We start from the raw sequence: 16,814 nt of genomic DNA, 5'->3' as shown, positions 1-16,814 counted from the left end.
TCCTCTGTTGTCATGGTGGCTACTAAATCTTTTGTGATCCTGACTGTGGTTTCTGTGATATTTGATTTGGCTTTTTTTTTCCTCCCCTATTTGCAGTGGTTTTTTCTTGACTTTGGAACTCTGGCATTTGGCTATAATATTCTGGAAGCTTTCATTTTGGAGTTTCTTTTTGAAGGTGACTGGTGGATTCTTTCAGTTTCTATTTTGCCTTCTGGTTCTAAGATAGCAGGGCAATCTTCCTTGATAATTTCTTGAAATATGATGTCTAGGCACTCTCTTTTTTTAAAATCATGGCTTTCAGGTAGTCTAATAATCCTTAAATTATCACTTCTTTTATTTTCCAGGTCACTTGTATTTCCAATAAGATATTGCACATGTCCCCCTATTTTTTCATTCATTTGACTTTATTTTCTTGTTTACTGATATCTCATGGACTCATTAACTTCCACTTGACCAATTCTGATTTTTGAGAAATTATTTCAGTGAGATTTTGTACCTCTTTTTTACCATTTGGCCAATTCTGTGTTCTGTTCTCTTCTTTTTTTCCCTCCTTCCTTCCTTTCTCTGGGCAGTGAGGGTTAAGTGACATGCCCAGTTCATAAGTGTCAAGTATCTAAGTCTGGATTTGAACTCAGGTCCTCCTGAATCTGGGGCCAGTGCTTTATCCACTGCACCACCTAGCCACCCCAATTCTGTGTTATTTTCTTCATTTTTTGGTGCCACTTTTACTAAGCTATTAATTTTCTTTTCATGATTTTTTGCATTGCTCTCATTTCTTTCCCCAGTTTTTCCTCTACTGTACTTATTTGATTATTTTTTTTTGGTGGGGCAATGGGGGTTAAGTGACTTGCCCAGGGTCACACAGCTAGTAAGTGTTAAGTGTCTGAGGCCGGATTTGAACTCAGGTACTCCTGAATCCAGGGCCGGTGCTTTAACCACTGCGCCATCTAGCTGCCCCGACTTATTTGATTTTTAAGATAATATTTTTTCTCTTTTTTCTTTCTTATTTACCTCTTCTAGAAATTCTTTTTTTGGGCTTGTGTCCAATTTGCTTTTTTATTTTAGGCTTTGCTTGTATGCATTTTCATATTATCTTTTTCTGAGTTTATGTCTTGAGCTTCCTTGTTACCACAGTAGCTTTTTATGGTCATATTCTTGTTTTGGGGTATTTTTTTCCACCCTATTTCTTGACTTTGGACTTTGTGTTAGAGTTGGGCTCTACTCTCACCTGGATGGATGGTTGGGGTCACTTTCCCAAGCTTTAGGCTTTTTCACCCTGCTGTTTTCACATCTATTTCTGAGGGTCTATAAGTTTTTAGTGCTTTCAAGGTGGTGGTGATTTGGGGAGATGTGTGATCACTGCTCTTCTGGTCTATACTGTTGTCTTTACCCAAATTGTGCCCTTACTTAATGGTAATTGCAATTCCTTTCCTTCCTGAAACTTCAACACATACCCAGTTAAGTAGGGCCCCTTCTCTTTTGTAGCTGATTACAAACACTCCTCTCTGGCCTGGAACTAGGGCCCCTGAACCCTTACAATTGGAAGCACTCTTTTCTGCCCTGGAACTATAACCCAGATCTAGGTAACAAGTAGTGGAGTTGTCAAATGGCACCTGGTGCCAGCACAGGGGTATCTTGTAATCACTTTTGACCAGATGTTCAATCTCCTTACTGTCTGGGCATTGTGTGCCTCTGGGACAGATGCCACTGCTTCTGTCATCACTGCTTCCAAGGCCCACAGATGGTGTCACAGCTGGGCTGTGTGCTTGGCTAGCCCCAATGCCAGTGTCACTGACCTCTCCTTTTGACCTCCTAAGTTGTCCTGGGCTGGAAAATTTCTTACCTTGACCTTTTGTTGGATATATGCTTTAGAATTCTATTTGACACATTTTTTAACAAGTTGTTTAGACAAGGATGTTGGGAGGACTCAGAGTGCTCCCTTTACTCCTCCATATTGCTTCCTACTCTATTTCTTACATTGTTAAAAGATCATGCTACATACATTTATTAATCCCTTGTTATCCCCTCCTGCACCCATTTTATATGCTTATCCTTTTGATACACACACACACACACACACACACACACACACACGATTTTGACAACCCTGTGCAGCCATATTTATATCTTTAGACAATTTCCCCCTTTCTTCCTTATTAAAATTTTTCCTCTTTGTAGTTTTTTTGTTTTTTTTTGTTGTTGTTGTTGTTTTCTTTTTTTGGTGAGGCAATTGGGATTAAGTGACTTGCCCAGGGTCACACAGCTAGTAAGTGTCAAGTGTCTGAGGCCGGATTTGAACTCAGGTCTTCCTGAATCCAGGGATGGCGCTTTATCCACTGTGCCCCCCTTCTTTGTATTTTTACAAATTCCTTTGTGAGAACTTTCCATCCCTCCTGAACAGACTTCCTCTGTGGCATTTTAGTCCATGGTATCCTACCTATCCTTTCTTGCCTACGTAGTCCATGGGATCCTAACTTCTTTTGAAATCTGTTCTCCTAAAAACTAGGTTCCATATTATGCAAAGCATGGCTTCTTTCTGTTCCTTCCCTATCACAAATTATAAGATGGTGTAGTCACTTTCCCACAAGGTTCCTATCATTTCTGCCACATCAACTAGTTTTTGCTTGCTGGTGAGAATCAAGTCCAAAATATGCTTTTTTGTTTGTACCTCTTTTTAAAATATGAAATTATTATTTAAGACAAGTCAATAAGTTATTGCTATTTTACTTTTAGCAAAGATAATTCTAACAGATGTATGTATAATCAAAATTTTTTCTTCATTACCATATCATTCCGTCAGGATGGGCTTGTGATTTTTCCCCCCTCAGACTTCTTATCTGTTTACTATTTTTAAAGCTTGGGTGGTCTTTAGTCTTTGGCATTAGTTTTGTTTCTGCCTTTATTATTGTTCACTCAGATGTTCTCATATTCTTGGGTTTTCTTACACAAGTATATCTTCTAAAATATGCTCCCACCCTTCTTCCTCTCACCTATTAGTCCTTCATTCATCTTGAGGTGCTGTCTGTGGTTCTTTGGACTACTTCTCCACCATGACTCATTGGTCTTCTTACCTTAGAAGATCACTCTTCTCCAGTAACCTTTTTAACCTAAAATATCTCTCTGCTCCTTCAGCCTTCTTCCTCTGATAATTATTTACTCCCTGAATCTCTATTTTAAGGAAAGGACCCAACATAGCTACTTTCCTGCCTTCATTCCTCTCCATGCTCTGCTTCTGACTCTTTCAGAGTTCTTTCTCTCCTGTTCTCCCAGTACCTTAGCCCATCCCCCACTTTAAGGTTCCTCTATGTGTAGTCTTCCCCCTTTAGACTGTAAAATCCTTGAAGGCATGGACTGTCTTTTTTCCCCTTGTATTTATTTTCCCAGCACTTACCTGGAAGTGGACCATCTTTCTTTTTTTTTATATAGGTATTTCCAGCACTTACTATGTGCTTGGCAACATGTATTGGCAACAAACATTAATTAAGGAGGTTTCTAGAAGAGCTGAAACTGCTGTGCTGTGCATCTCCTAGTACCCTTGGTCCACTTGGCTGCCAACCCACTATGTTCAGCTCTAGTAGCACTACAGTTATCTATCTTATCAGAGCTGCCTCCTGGGGTCCAGCTGCCGGCCTCCTCCAGGATGGCTGGAATGATTTTAGTTATGAGACTTTTTGAATCATTTCAAGGTGAGACTATGCATCAGAGGCAATTTAGGGGTCATTACTGGTATTGACTTGGGTAAAACTAACTCCTTTGTGGCAGTAATGGAAGGGGAACAAGCAAAGGTGTTGGAGAATGCTGAAGCTGCAGACCCATTATCTCAGTTATAGCCTTCACAGCAGACAGTGAGCACCTTGTTGGCATGCCAGCCAAATAGCAGGTGGTCACTAACCCAAACAAACATTTTATCCCACCAAGTGCCTTGTTGACCACCAACTTGATGATCCTGAAGTGCAGAGAGACATTAAAAAATGTTCCTTTCAAACTTGTCTTACTCTAGTGGTGATGCCTGAGAAAAAGCCCATAGGAAGCTTATTCCTTAAGTCAAGTATATTTGTGTTGATGAAGATAAAGGAGACTGCAGAAAACTATCTAGGACATTCAGCAAAAAATGTTGTTGTCACTGTGCCTGCTTATTTCAGTGATTCTCTGCAACCAAAGATGCTGGGCAAATATCTGGCCTAAATGTACTTCAAGTAATTAATAAGCCTACAATTGCTGCCTTGGTTTATGCCTTAGACAAATAGGAAAACAAATTTAACTTAGGGGGTAGAGCTTTTGCTATTTTTATCCTGGAGATTCTCAAATGTGTATGTATGGTGAAATCTAGCAATAGAGATACTTTCCTAAGTGGTGAAGATTTTGACCACTCCTTGTTTCAGCGCATTGTAAAGGAGTTCAAGAGAGAGAGACAGGACTTGACCTGACCAAAGGCGTTATGGCTCTTTAGCAAGTATGGGAGGCCTCTGAAAAAGCCAAGTGTGAGCTTTCTTCTGTGTAGGCTGATAACAACTTACATATTTGACTATGGATGCTTCTGGGCTCAAACACTCAAATGTGAAACTAACTTGAGCTTAATTTGAGAGGATCATCACTGATCTTATCAGGAGAACTGCCCCATGTCAGAAAGCCATGCAAATTGCTAAAGGCAGAAAGAGTGACATTGGAGAAGTCATCCTAGTTGGGGGCATGAGCAGAATGCTTAAGGTTCAGCAAACAGTACAAAAACTCTTTGGCTTGGCCTCTAGTAAAGCTGTCAATCCCAGTGAGGCTGCGGCTGTTAGAGCTGCCATTCAGAGTGCCATGGTAGCTGTATTGTTACAGATGTGCTACTTCTGAGTATCACTCCCCTTTCTCTGGGCATTGAGACATTAGGACGTATCTTCACCAAAGTAATCAATAGGCACACAACTATTCCAACTAAGAAGAACCAGGTGTTTTCTACAGCTGCTGATGATCAGACACAAGTGGAAATTAAAGTGTGTGCCAGAGAGAGACAGAGAGAGACAAAGAGACAGAGATTGTAGATAACAGTTTACTTTTATTGGAATTCCACCAGCCCTACGTGAAAGGCTGATTTAAGTCACTTTTGACATTGATGGTAATGGGATTTTACATATTTCTGCAAAAGGCACAGGACATGAACAACAAATTGGAATCCAGTCTTCTGGTGGGTTAAGCAAAGATGACATTGAGAATATGGTTAAGAATGCACAGAAGTATGCTGAGGAAGACAGGAGAAGGAAAGAACATGTAGAAGCTGTCAGTATGGCAGAAGGGATTATTCATGATACTGAAACAAATATGGAAGAATTCAAAGACTAACTTCCAGCAAATGAGTGTGACAAACTAAAAGAAGAAATCTCTAAAATGAGAGTGTTCTTAGCTCACAAAGATAGAGCAAACATCAGGCTGGCACTATCTTCTATCCAACAAGCATCATTAAGGCTCTTTGAAATGGTATATAAAAAGATGACATCTGCGTGAGAAAACTCTGGAAGTTCTACTTCTGGGTAACAGAAGGAAGATCAGAAGGGGGGAAACAATAATGTCTCATTTAACTGGAGCAAAATTGGGAAAACATTTGTGAAGCTTGGGAACAAAGGGGCACAAAGAGATTCCTGAGCAGAAATAGGCATACTTTTTAGTCTTACTGCGTTTTTGCAGTATTCTATATATCATTTGCTTAATGTATAAATCTAGTGGGTATCTTAGCTAATATCATTTGACAGGTAATTCAGATAACACAAAGTTCTAAATGTTCACCCCCAGCCTATATTTATTTTCCAGTTGCATGTAAAGGGTAGTAGGGTGTAGGGTAGAGTGGATTCACTGATCTTTATAAAGGTTCAGCACAGTTGTCTACGGCATTGACTAATTTCAAGGAGTGAAATAAAACCATGTCATGAAATTGAAGTTTGGGGACCATAATCTTTAAAAGACCCAGTTGGGACAGGTCCTTCTAGTTAGCCAAGTATTTGTCTTCTAGCAGAGCCAGCTGCTAGAGAAGGAGAAACTGTATTAAAAGAGAGGAAGCTACTTTGTTTTATGTAGATATATTCCTTTTGAAACAAGGTGATTAATGAGGCTCTTCAACTTACCTACTTACATAAAGCATATTGTTTTCTCCACCTTCTAGCCTTTTCTTTGGGTACCTACTTTCTTGATAATTGTTCTTTTGATCCATTTTGGATTTTGTAAGAAAAATAAATATGAAAAGAAAAAAAAACCCAAGCATTTAGTAAGCACTCACTATTTGCCAAGCACATAGTAAGTGCTTAATAAATGCTTGTTGACATGACTTTTAAATAAGTTATACCCTTTCAGAGCCATATTGCAGTCATATATCCTATCTTAAGTTATATCTGTGCTGACATATTTGCCTTATTCCTTGCATGATAATCTTTAGTCTTGCTTATTACTCATACTTCATGCATTTGTGTGTAGCTAGTGATACCTTGTGTTTTATGGGGTTTTCATGACTCCTTAGATTTTGTGTGTGTGTGTGTGTGAGGGGCATTGAGGGTTAAGTGACTTGCCCAGGGTCACACAGCTAGTAAGTGTCAAATGTCTGAGGCCAGATTTGAACTCAGGTCCTCCTGAATCCAGGACCAGTGCTTTATCCACTGCGCTACCTAGCTGTCCCGACTCCTTAGATTTTTGCTGTTTATGAATTTCTTCATGTAAAGTTATTCTGTTATTTAGCTTTGTGGTATAGACAAATGAGAGGAGGGGGAGAGAAAGTTTTCTTACAACCCCCCCTTTTCAACCTAAAGATTGATAAGATTCTAGATAGATTCTTATCAGCCTTTGTTATACTTCATCCTGACTTAATAAGGCCAATGCCTTATTGTTCCTATATTTTTAAGCTGTGGTCTGGAAATTCAAGTCCTTATTCTAACCAGCCTAAGCACTTATAAAATCTGTTCTTTTCTTCTAAAGCCCTTCCTTTGGCTGCAATGCTGAAAAATACCACCTTTGCCTCTAATGTTTTCAGTGTTTTGCTCAGAAATTCAAAACTTTTTATGTTCCTTATTGTGTTATTTGTCCTCATATAAATCGTCAGAGGGAAGTCCTTAGGCTGGACAAATTTTGTAGACCTCTTTGTCATATTCCTAGGTATATACTCTGGGAAGATAGTCGACCTCTATTGTTCATGTCATGTTGAAAAATAGTCAGTTTAGGACCCTTCTGCAATGAATCTGCAGTATGCCTTTCCTCTTTCTCTGGTCATTCCTGAGTGGCCTCTTTCCTATGAATTTACCATATCATTCCTTGTAGCACAAGAAGTTCCTCATTCTTGAGAGTGTTCAACTCCTTGCTACAGAAAAAAAGTTCATATGTATTATTTAACTCCAAAAGTTGGATGGTTCTACTTTACATTTTTTATGTAATGTTCTTCAACTGAATAATTTTTTTTGGGGGGGGTGAGGAAATTGGAGTTGCAGTAAGTTTACTTTGCCCAGGGTCATGCAGCTAGTAAGTGTCAAGTGTCTGAGGTCGGATTTGAACTCAGGTCCTCCTATCCATGGCCAGTGCTTTGTCCACTGTGCCACGTAGCTGCCCCTTGACTAATCTTTTAACAAAAGTTAGGATTACTCTCTAGCTCTTCAGGTTCTTTTTCTTCATTTCTTACTTGAAGGTCTTGGCATTCTTTTAAAGAAAAGCTTCCTTTTCTCCAATAACCTGAATAAGTAGAGCTATATTCCTTCCCCATCCTTAAAAATCCTTTTGGCCCAGTCCTGTACTTAAACTTTCATCTTATTTGTATCTCTTCTCTTTTTTACGGCCAACTCTTAGTAAAATCCATCTAAATTACATCTCTTCTTCTCCTGTTTACTTTCCAACCTTTTGCATTTGGCTTTTTATCCTACAAGTTGACTGAAATGACTCTCTTCAGCCTTACAAAAGATCTCAACTGCTAAATCCAATGGCCTTTTCATAGTTCTCATTTTAATTGCCTTCCCTACAGCTTTTGGTATTGTTGAATATCCTTGCTTTCTGGAGACTTTTTCCTCCCTTGTCTTCTGTGACACTCTTCTCTCTCGGTTCTCCTTCCTGCCTAACCATTCTGTCTTAGTTTCTTTGGTCAAAATGAGATCCTCCTCCTATTCATTGAGTGTAGACTTCCTTTAAAGCACTGTCCTCAGCCCTGCTGGTCCTGCTCTCTTTCTTATTGGCTCTGAGGAGTTCAGTAATTATCTCAATGAAGAGACTTTCAAATTATATCCATCCTAAATGTCTCCTGAACTTCAGTTCTGTATAATCAACTGCCCTCTGGATATCTTAACCTGCATATCCTGATCGATAGTTTGAGATAAGTATCTACATCTCACACTCAAGATTTCCAAAATAGAACTACTCCTATTTTCCTCCAAACCCCCTCCATTCTCCAGACTTCAGCATTTCTATTGAAGACAACATCTAGTCATCCAGGTTCACAACCTTGGAGTCAACCATTATTTCTTTCTTCCTGATATCCAAAATGTAGTTAATTCCCAAGTATTGTCAATTCTACCTACACAAGATTTCTTGCCATGGAAAAATTCCCATTTTCCCACATAAACCTCTACTCTAAGCTTTTGTCACCTCTTCCCTGTACTATTACAGTTGCCTCCTAATCGGTCTTCCTGCTTCCAGTGTTTCCCCTCTCTAGTCCAGCCTCTACACAGCTGTCAAAGTAAACTTACTGCAATACCAATTGGATCTGCTTAGCTTTGGGCACAAAAATCTTCAGTAATTCCCTTTTACCTCTAATATGAAGTATAAAAGCCTCAGTCTAGCTTTAAAGCCTTCCACAACCTGTCAGGATCCATTTCAATCTTTTTTCATGTTAGTATACTTTACAGGACCTCTGTTGAGCCTATTTGAACTACTGATTCTTCCTTGACTATTAGATTTTGTCTCCTGCCTCTATGTTTGTACAGGCTGCCCTCCATATTTGAAATGTATGTCTTCATCACTTCTGTCCCTTAAAATCTCTAGCTTGCTTCAAGACATTGCCCAAGTTCCACCTTTCTGGTTTCTACCTTGTATCCCCCAATGTTAATTTTGTTTCCCTCTTTAAATTACTATGTATTTTTTATTTACTTGCTAATGTGTATTTATATTGTTGTGCCCTCTCCCTTCCTTCCAAAGAATGTTTGCTTCTTTACAGGAGAGACCATTTTTATTTTTGTATCCAGAGTGCCTAGCTCAAGGCCTTGCATGTAGTTGGCCCATAATAAATGTTCACTGAATATATATATATATATATATATATATATATATATATATATATATGTTGCTTGGTACTGGTAGAAATAATTATTTATATTTTCTGCAAATCCCTAAACAATTCCTTCCTCCCCACCCCTCATACTTGTTAGAAGAAAGATCCTCAGTTATTTTTTTGTAGGTCTTGTACTTAAACTTCTCTTAATTATATTGGCAGTTTATAAGCAATGCTCACTTTCATATTGTATTATTACCTCCCCCCTTTTCCTTTATGAAATGAAGCTGACTTGCCTTGATTGGTAATTAGCACTTAGTACCAAATCCTAATGGAAACAGAAACTTGGCCTGGGATCCTCAAACAGAAATTGAATCATAAGCAAGTCTTTGTCTAATTACATACTTCCTTTCCACTTTTTATGATAAAGGGAAGAACTTCCTTGTCTTTCTCAGGACACTTCAGTTGATGTGATGTGCTATATTATGTATAATACAAAGGAAAATAACACTAGTGATACAGTGGATAGATAGCTAGGCTTGGAGATAGGAAGAAGACCTGAGTTCAGAGTTGGCCTCATTTACTAACTTTGTGATCATGGACATGTCATTTAACCTTTCTTAATCTTCCTTTTCTCATGTTTAAAGTATGAAGAATGAATTCAGTGATCTCTTAGGTCCCTTCCAACTTGAAATTTGTGATTGTATGATTCCCTGAAGCTAAGGAATATGCACTATAATTAGGGAGATAATATAATAATATTGCACGATGTATATAAATATCAAGTGAGTTATACCTAGTTCTCTAGGAATTTAGAGCAGGGAGATACTCTAGGCTTGATTTTCAAGGACGTTGAACTTGGCTAGATTTTTAAAATATCTGGATGGGTAGCAAAGAGCACATTTTAGGAAGGAGGAACATACACATCACATTTGGAAAAAAGACTACACTAGCCAAATTACAGATTTAATATTAAGTAGAACAGAAAATTAGGAGGAGGAAATTAAGAAATGTGACTCGAGTTCATATGATAGAAGTATCATTTATGGTATGTTAAAGGATTTGGAATTTGTCCTAAAGGCAAATGGAGATCCACTAACAAATTTTGGGGGAGGTATGATAATGAAGAAGATTGTGCATTGTGAGAATTATCTAGCAGCAGTGTGCTGATTGAATTGGGAGGGGCATCATAGAAAATAAAGTTAAAGGTACCAATTAGAAGAGCATTCTAATAATAATGATTTTAAAAGATAAAAGCCCATTCTCGGTATTGGCAGTGGGGAAGGGAATAAAATATAAGTCTAGGTAGTGCAAACAGGAAATGTAGAGGATCCAGTGAATTTTAGATGTAGAGGAGGGAGAGGATTAAAAAAATGACTCTGAAATGCCAGCCATTACATTGACAGAAACAAGAAAGTCAGGACAAGCACTATATAAATGTTAATATTGCATTATGTTTACTATTGATAAATTGTAAAATATTAGATGGCAGGTGTCTTACCAAAAAAATTTTATTTTTCTGTAGGAGCTTATGGAAACACTTCCGTGCTGTCAGCCTTTGTTTGTTTTTACTAGTATTTCCTGCTTATATGGCTTACATGATATGCCAATTTTTCCACATGGATTTTTGGCTTCTTATCATTATCTCCAGTAGCATCCTCACTTCTCTTCAGGTAAATTCAAGAATAGATTTATGTAACATTTTACTTGACTTGTTTTCTCTTTTGGAATGAAAGAATGACTTTCCTTTAGGTTAATTATTATAGTTGGTGTAGCTATATAAGCTACCATTCTTTTGCATTTTAGTCATTTGAGCATAATAATTGGGATATATGATACTAATGTTCTAGTTCTAGTTCCACTGTATTCGCCTGTATTCTACTGTAGCTTCCTCTCCCTCTTCCTTCCCTTCCTCTGCCACCATTTCTGTTTTTCTTATTGGCATAATATAGAACTACCATGTAAAATGACTTGAGAAATAGATACACTTGGAAAAATCAATGTTTTCAGTGGTTTTTTAAAAATTTATTTTTTCTAGGATATCTGCAACAAATATAACAAAGCAGAAGACATCTGTAATTAGAAACATTGCCCATTTTTAAGCATTGTGTGCTTCTCAGCTAATGATACTTTAATATATTTTGTTAAATACAACCTTTTAAGATGTCTTTCAAGCTCAATTTGAACACTAGTGTGTCATGTGCTTCCCTAAACCCCACTGAGAGCTTCCACTTTCCTTATGCCAGTATGGGTGGCATCCATCCAATACTAGTAGTTGATCAATGATTATTGCCCTCCATCTCTAGGTGACACTCAGGGTTCAGAGACCAGTAGCCAGATATCCCAAAGCGAATATGCAGAATTTCTAGCTATCTTTGAAGAGTTAGGGAAGTATATTAGACCCATGTATGTGGGAATCAGAAATGCCATGGAGAGGCTAAAATGAAACAGCTTTCATGCTTGAAGATTAGTTTGGCTTGGCAGAGAAGAAGGGGAATGCAAGATCTTCATTTCCCATCTAACTTCTAAGATTTCCCATATCTTTGTCAATAAGATAGCATAATACTGTAGTAACTTTCAAAAATTTTATATAAACCATTTTATTTTGAATATTTTAAATTTGGTTTCCTTCATCTTTCTGTCTTCCCCTTCCCAACACAGAATTTATAAGAATAGAAGAAAAGATGATTAGAATTTGCATTTTAAGTAGTTAGGAATGACCTAGGTTACTTTTTTTTTGAGACCAAAAAAATGCTTGTAAAAAGATCTCTTTTGTTAAAGGGCCCCCCGAACATATCTTCCTAAATTGCCATATTTTCCAGAAACACTGGACACCCCCCCCCCCCCAAGGTGACATAATTTTTTGTTTGCACCTCACCCTAGACACCTTGTGTCTCTTTGGAAGTCAAGACAAGTGCCAGTAATTCTGTACCATACAAGCAGAGCATCCTAACTTCATTGTCTAGCAGTTCCCAAAGGAAAAAAATACTACTTTTGCCATCCCCTTACTCTTCCCCTTCTGGAGGGGATTCATTCTTTCCCCACCCCTACTGCTCTTTTCCTCCTCACATACCACTCCCATTTAGGAGGAAATTTCTGTCCCTCTTCCTCCCTTTGTTGCAATGCCAGAGAGGGAGTGGGAGAGGGAGAGGGAGAGGGAGAGGGAGAGGGAGAGGGAGAGGGAAACTTTTATTTGGAACTCTTTGAACTAGAATTCCACAGGCATGTTCATTTCTCTTGTAATAAATCTAGTTGTAATTCATGTCTCATGGACTTGTGAGATAGACACATGTGCACACATTTTGGTTAACAGTTTACATTGCTGCAAGCTTAGGATTTACTGTCCTACTAATCTTTCCTGCCTTAGATAGTCTTTCTTTGCATACACTTTGTTCTTTGAACCTTTTCAGGACCTTCAACAGCTCTGTGGATTTTGTTTTTCATGAGTAGATGATGACTGTACATTTTTATCTGATAGTTTGCTATATCCCAAATGGCCACATAATTTAGATCATTTTGATAAATTCTTACATGCAAAAAAACCATTTTCATGATTATTTATGTTTTAAAGTCATCTAAAATGAATGAGTTATAAATACAGAAGACCAAATCAACCTGCCCAAAACTTAAGAATCCTTATTATTGCCTTTTATCATAAGATGTCTGCTCCTGAATTTGCCATAGATTAAAAAAAAAATCTGGATATTGACTAAAACTGCTATTTGCATTATATATATATATATTTTTTTTCTTTGATGGAATAAAGCTTATTTTCATTAATGATTATTATTTTTTAAAAAACACTACCTTTAAAGCTTCTGAGGTTATAGTTTAGTAGTTGTTTTACTCTATTTGTTTAGTAGCCTTTTTATGGCACAGAGGTACATATCTACAGACAGTTTCTAGTACACTGTAATATTTATATATATATGATATATATTACCAAATAGCTTTCATTGTTAAACATTTCAGACAAATGGCCTCTTCTCACAAATTTTTTTCTTTTCCTCACCGCCCACTTCTCCTAAAACTGCTTAAAATTTTATTTTGACATAGGAGATGAGTCTAAACATACAAACCACTAAAACAGTATATATCCTGAAAACAGGTAAGAAAAGAAGTATAAGACAGTGGTAGTAGATATAACAAGTATAGAATGAGAAGGGTTTGTCCTTTACCTTTGTTAGTATCAGCATTGTCAGCTGTATTTGGCCAAGGTATTATTGCTGTAGCTATGTAATTGTGTTATATCATTCTCTTTTGTTGTTTTCTTAACCCAATCATGTTATATCAGTCTTCCCATATTTCTTTCATTTTTTCACATTTGTCATTTTTTATGGTACAATAATATTCCTGAACATTAACATTTCACAATTTGTTTAGCCATTCTCCAATTACTGGAGAAATAGCCTCTAACTTTTTGCTTGGAATATTAAAAAAAAATAAACCTTTACATTTAAAAAGTATCTTATTGGATCAGAAAGTATGAGTAACTTTGTAAAAAAAAATAAACCTTGGGGCAGCTAGATGGCGAAGTGGATAGAGCACCGGCCCTGGAGTCAGGAGTACCTGAGTTCAAATCCGGCCTCAGACACTTAACACACACTTACTAGCTGTGTGACCCTGGGCAAGTCACTTAACCCCAATTGCCTCACTAAAAAAAAAAATAAACCTTTACATTTAAAAAGTATCTTATTGGATCAGAAAGTATGAGTAACTTTGTATCTTTTTTTGGTATAATACCAAATTGCTTTTTAAAATGGTTAATTGATTCATCATTCTAAGACAGTAAGTTTAGCCTTAAAAATTGATAAATATGTGCTCTGAATTTACATCCCTAATACTCCACTGAAACACCAGTCTCAAAGGTTACTACTTTCTTGTTGAATCAAATGTTCTTTTATTTTGTCTCATTCCCCTTTACCTTTGTGATGTTTTAATTCTATTTACTACTCTCTTCTCCCTGGGCTTCTGTAAACACTACATTTACCTGGTTCTTCTCTCAACCTTGTGTACTCAGTCTTCTTCACTGGATTTTTTTGTCATTCCTACCCTTTCTGTGTGTTTTCCCTGAGGTTCAGTCCTTGGTAGTAATCATCTCTCAACACTCTTCTTTAGAAAACTTATCCATAATTGTGGCTTTCACTAATACCACAAACCCATGATTCAACCCTTGTTGATCTTCATCTCAGAATACTCTACTTGAAGTATTTCTGGCAAAATATGGCACTTAAATGATTTATTATATAGCCTAATAGTGTTATTATTTTTCTTGTTTTCCCAACTGTGGATTAGTAAGCTTTTTTGGTAGCAGTCCTATCATGTCCTTTTCTGTAACTGTGTTCTCTACTATATTAAGCGCACATTAGACTAACTCAATAAATACTAGTTGGTTGATTAATTGGTACTATCCCCGTATCACTCAAACTAAAATTAGTTAAAAAGACATACTTTAGAGAACTTGGAATTATTTTTTCTTGTTTTGAAGGTCTATGGAAATTTAAATTTTTGTTTGAATTTTTGCCTGCCAGTTTTTCCTGTTATCTTACTATTCTCTTGATTATCCAAAGCCTTTGTGTTTAGTAAGAAACAAAGTTTTGGATAAATGATAATATACCATTAAGTTTTAGACATTAGTAAGCTATGCCATTTTCTGTGTATAATTTAACCCTAACCATCAAGATCAGCACTCATTTTAAGTAATCTAGATTTCCCTGTCAAGGATGAAATGTGCTAACCTGCAAACACTAAGAAAGATTGTTGCTTCTTCTTTTTTGCCTTTAGTGAACAATATTTTTCAGCATTTCTATTTTGTGCTTTCAGGTTCTGGGTACACTTTTTATTTATGTCTTATTTATGGTTGAAGAATTCAGAAAAGAGCCAGTGGATAACATGGATGATGTCATCTACTATGTGAATGGCACTTACCGTCTGCTGGAATTTCTTGTGGCACTCTGTGTTGTAGCATATGGTGTTTCAGAGACCATCTTTGGAGAATGGACTGTGATGGGCTCCATGATCATCTTTATTCATTCCTACTACAATGTGTGGCTTCGGGCTCAGCTGGGGTGGAAGAGCTTTCTTCTCCGCAGGGATGCTGTGAATAAGATAAAATCGCTGCCCATTGCTACAAAAGAGCAGCTAGAGAAACACAATGATATTTGTGCCATCTGTTATCAGGTACCCAGCACAACATAAAAATCTAAGTGGTTGGGGAAATGTGGCATAATTACTCTCGGGGGTTTTTATCAAAATCCCATTTAATTTAAATTCCCAGACAGAAATGAAAATCTCCTAAGCAACTAAATGACTTTAAGCACCTTAAACAACTTTTAGGAAATACTTTGATTTTGAAAAAATATTTAAAAGTTTAACATTTGGCCACTGTGATACTAATACATTGTTATTATTGTTTTCAATACTTGTTGTGCACCCACAAATGAAGGAAAAACAGGTCAGATGTATATTATATTCACTCATGAGTGCATATACTATAGATCAGGGATTGGGAACTTTGGAAAAATGGTGTTTGCCAAGGTTCTGACCCCCCTTTCCTTCTGGTGTGCTGGGGGTGGTGGTGAGGAGATATATAATTTCACAAGAGAAGTTGTTGAGAACATGCCAACTGTTGATTCTCCTAGTGGGTTGTTGGTGGCTCTCCAAATTTCTTTCCCTCTTAACTTTTCTCCCTTTAGGGAAGTGCATGATGTTAGCAGTCAACTTGCATGCCATTGAAAATTGGCTTGTTTGCCATCTTTGGCCTATGTGCTGCAAGTAGCTGGCTCCTGCTGTAGATAAATTTAAAGTTAATGTTGAAATCAGACTTTGCAGACTCACAACTTAGTCACACATACAACAGAATCTCTTATACCCATGATACTACATACCAGGGACAATAGTTGAGGTCACCAGTTGAGAACAGCTTATATTCCAAATTATTTTGCTCTTTCTAGGCTGCTAGTAACATAAAGGGGAGGAAGTGGAAGTAGGCATGCATGGCATATGCCTTTTTCTCCAATATTACTTTTAAACATAATTGAGGTGTGTTGGTCATTGTTTTTCTTATGATAAATAGAAACAACATGCCTCCTAGAATTTGAATATGTTGTAAAAATTGTATGCTTCAAAATGTCTTGTGTGTTAGTAGTTATGGTTGGGAAGGAGGTAGGAGGGAATGTACAAAAAGTTATATATCAGAGATTTTATTTTAAGTAGTTCTCCTTTTAACTTTCTTAGTTACTGGAAATAAGCTGCAAATATCATGCAACAAACATTATTCCCTTCTGTACATATTTAGGAAAATGCATGTTAAACAGATAAAGTCCTTTGGCTTAAGAAGTCCCCTGTAGAAGTTCTCGACATGTCATTAGAACTGTGTAGGTTTCTCTTTTTCTTGCTTGTCATTTTAAAATTACTTTTCTTGAGAGACTCAAATCAACTGCTGATAACACAAAAAAAGAGGATAAGCTACTGCTTAAGCTTCCTATGTGCTGCTTTCATTGTATGACTTTCTGTTTGCCGGTAACTCCCAAGTGTTACCAGCTCTTGGTATAGAGGATTGCTTGGACTAGTTCTGGTATTTAAAAAATATATATTTATTATA

General features: G+C 37.1%; 1 protein-coding gene and 1 pseudogene across 1 annotated transcript in view; both read left to right on the top strand.

The window, feature by feature from the left end:
* The window catches only part of RNF145 (ring finger protein 145), a 107,665-nt gene that overhangs the window by 88,395 nt on the left and 2,456 nt on the right, over positions 1–16,814 (top strand). Inside the window, exons 9-10 of the mRNA XM_043986173.1 lie at positions 10,737–10,884; positions 15,035–15,391. Of these exons, the coding sequence (XP_043842108.1) occupies positions 10,737–10,884; positions 15,035–15,391 (505 nt within the window). The remainder of the gene's footprint in view (positions 1–10,736; positions 10,885–15,034; positions 15,392–16,814) is intronic.
* LOC122742141 lies at positions 3,562–5,625 on the top strand (annotated as a pseudogene).

The sequence above is a fragment of the Dromiciops gliroides genome, chromosome 2 (genome assembly GCF_019393635.1).
Source record: "Dromiciops gliroides isolate mDroGli1 chromosome 2, mDroGli1.pri, whole genome shotgun sequence".
NCBI lineage: Eukaryota > Metazoa > Chordata > Mammalia > Microbiotheria > Microbiotheriidae > Dromiciops > Dromiciops gliroides.
The sequence above is the reverse complement of the archived record's forward strand: the minus strand, read 5'-3'. Positions and strand labels throughout refer to the sequence as shown.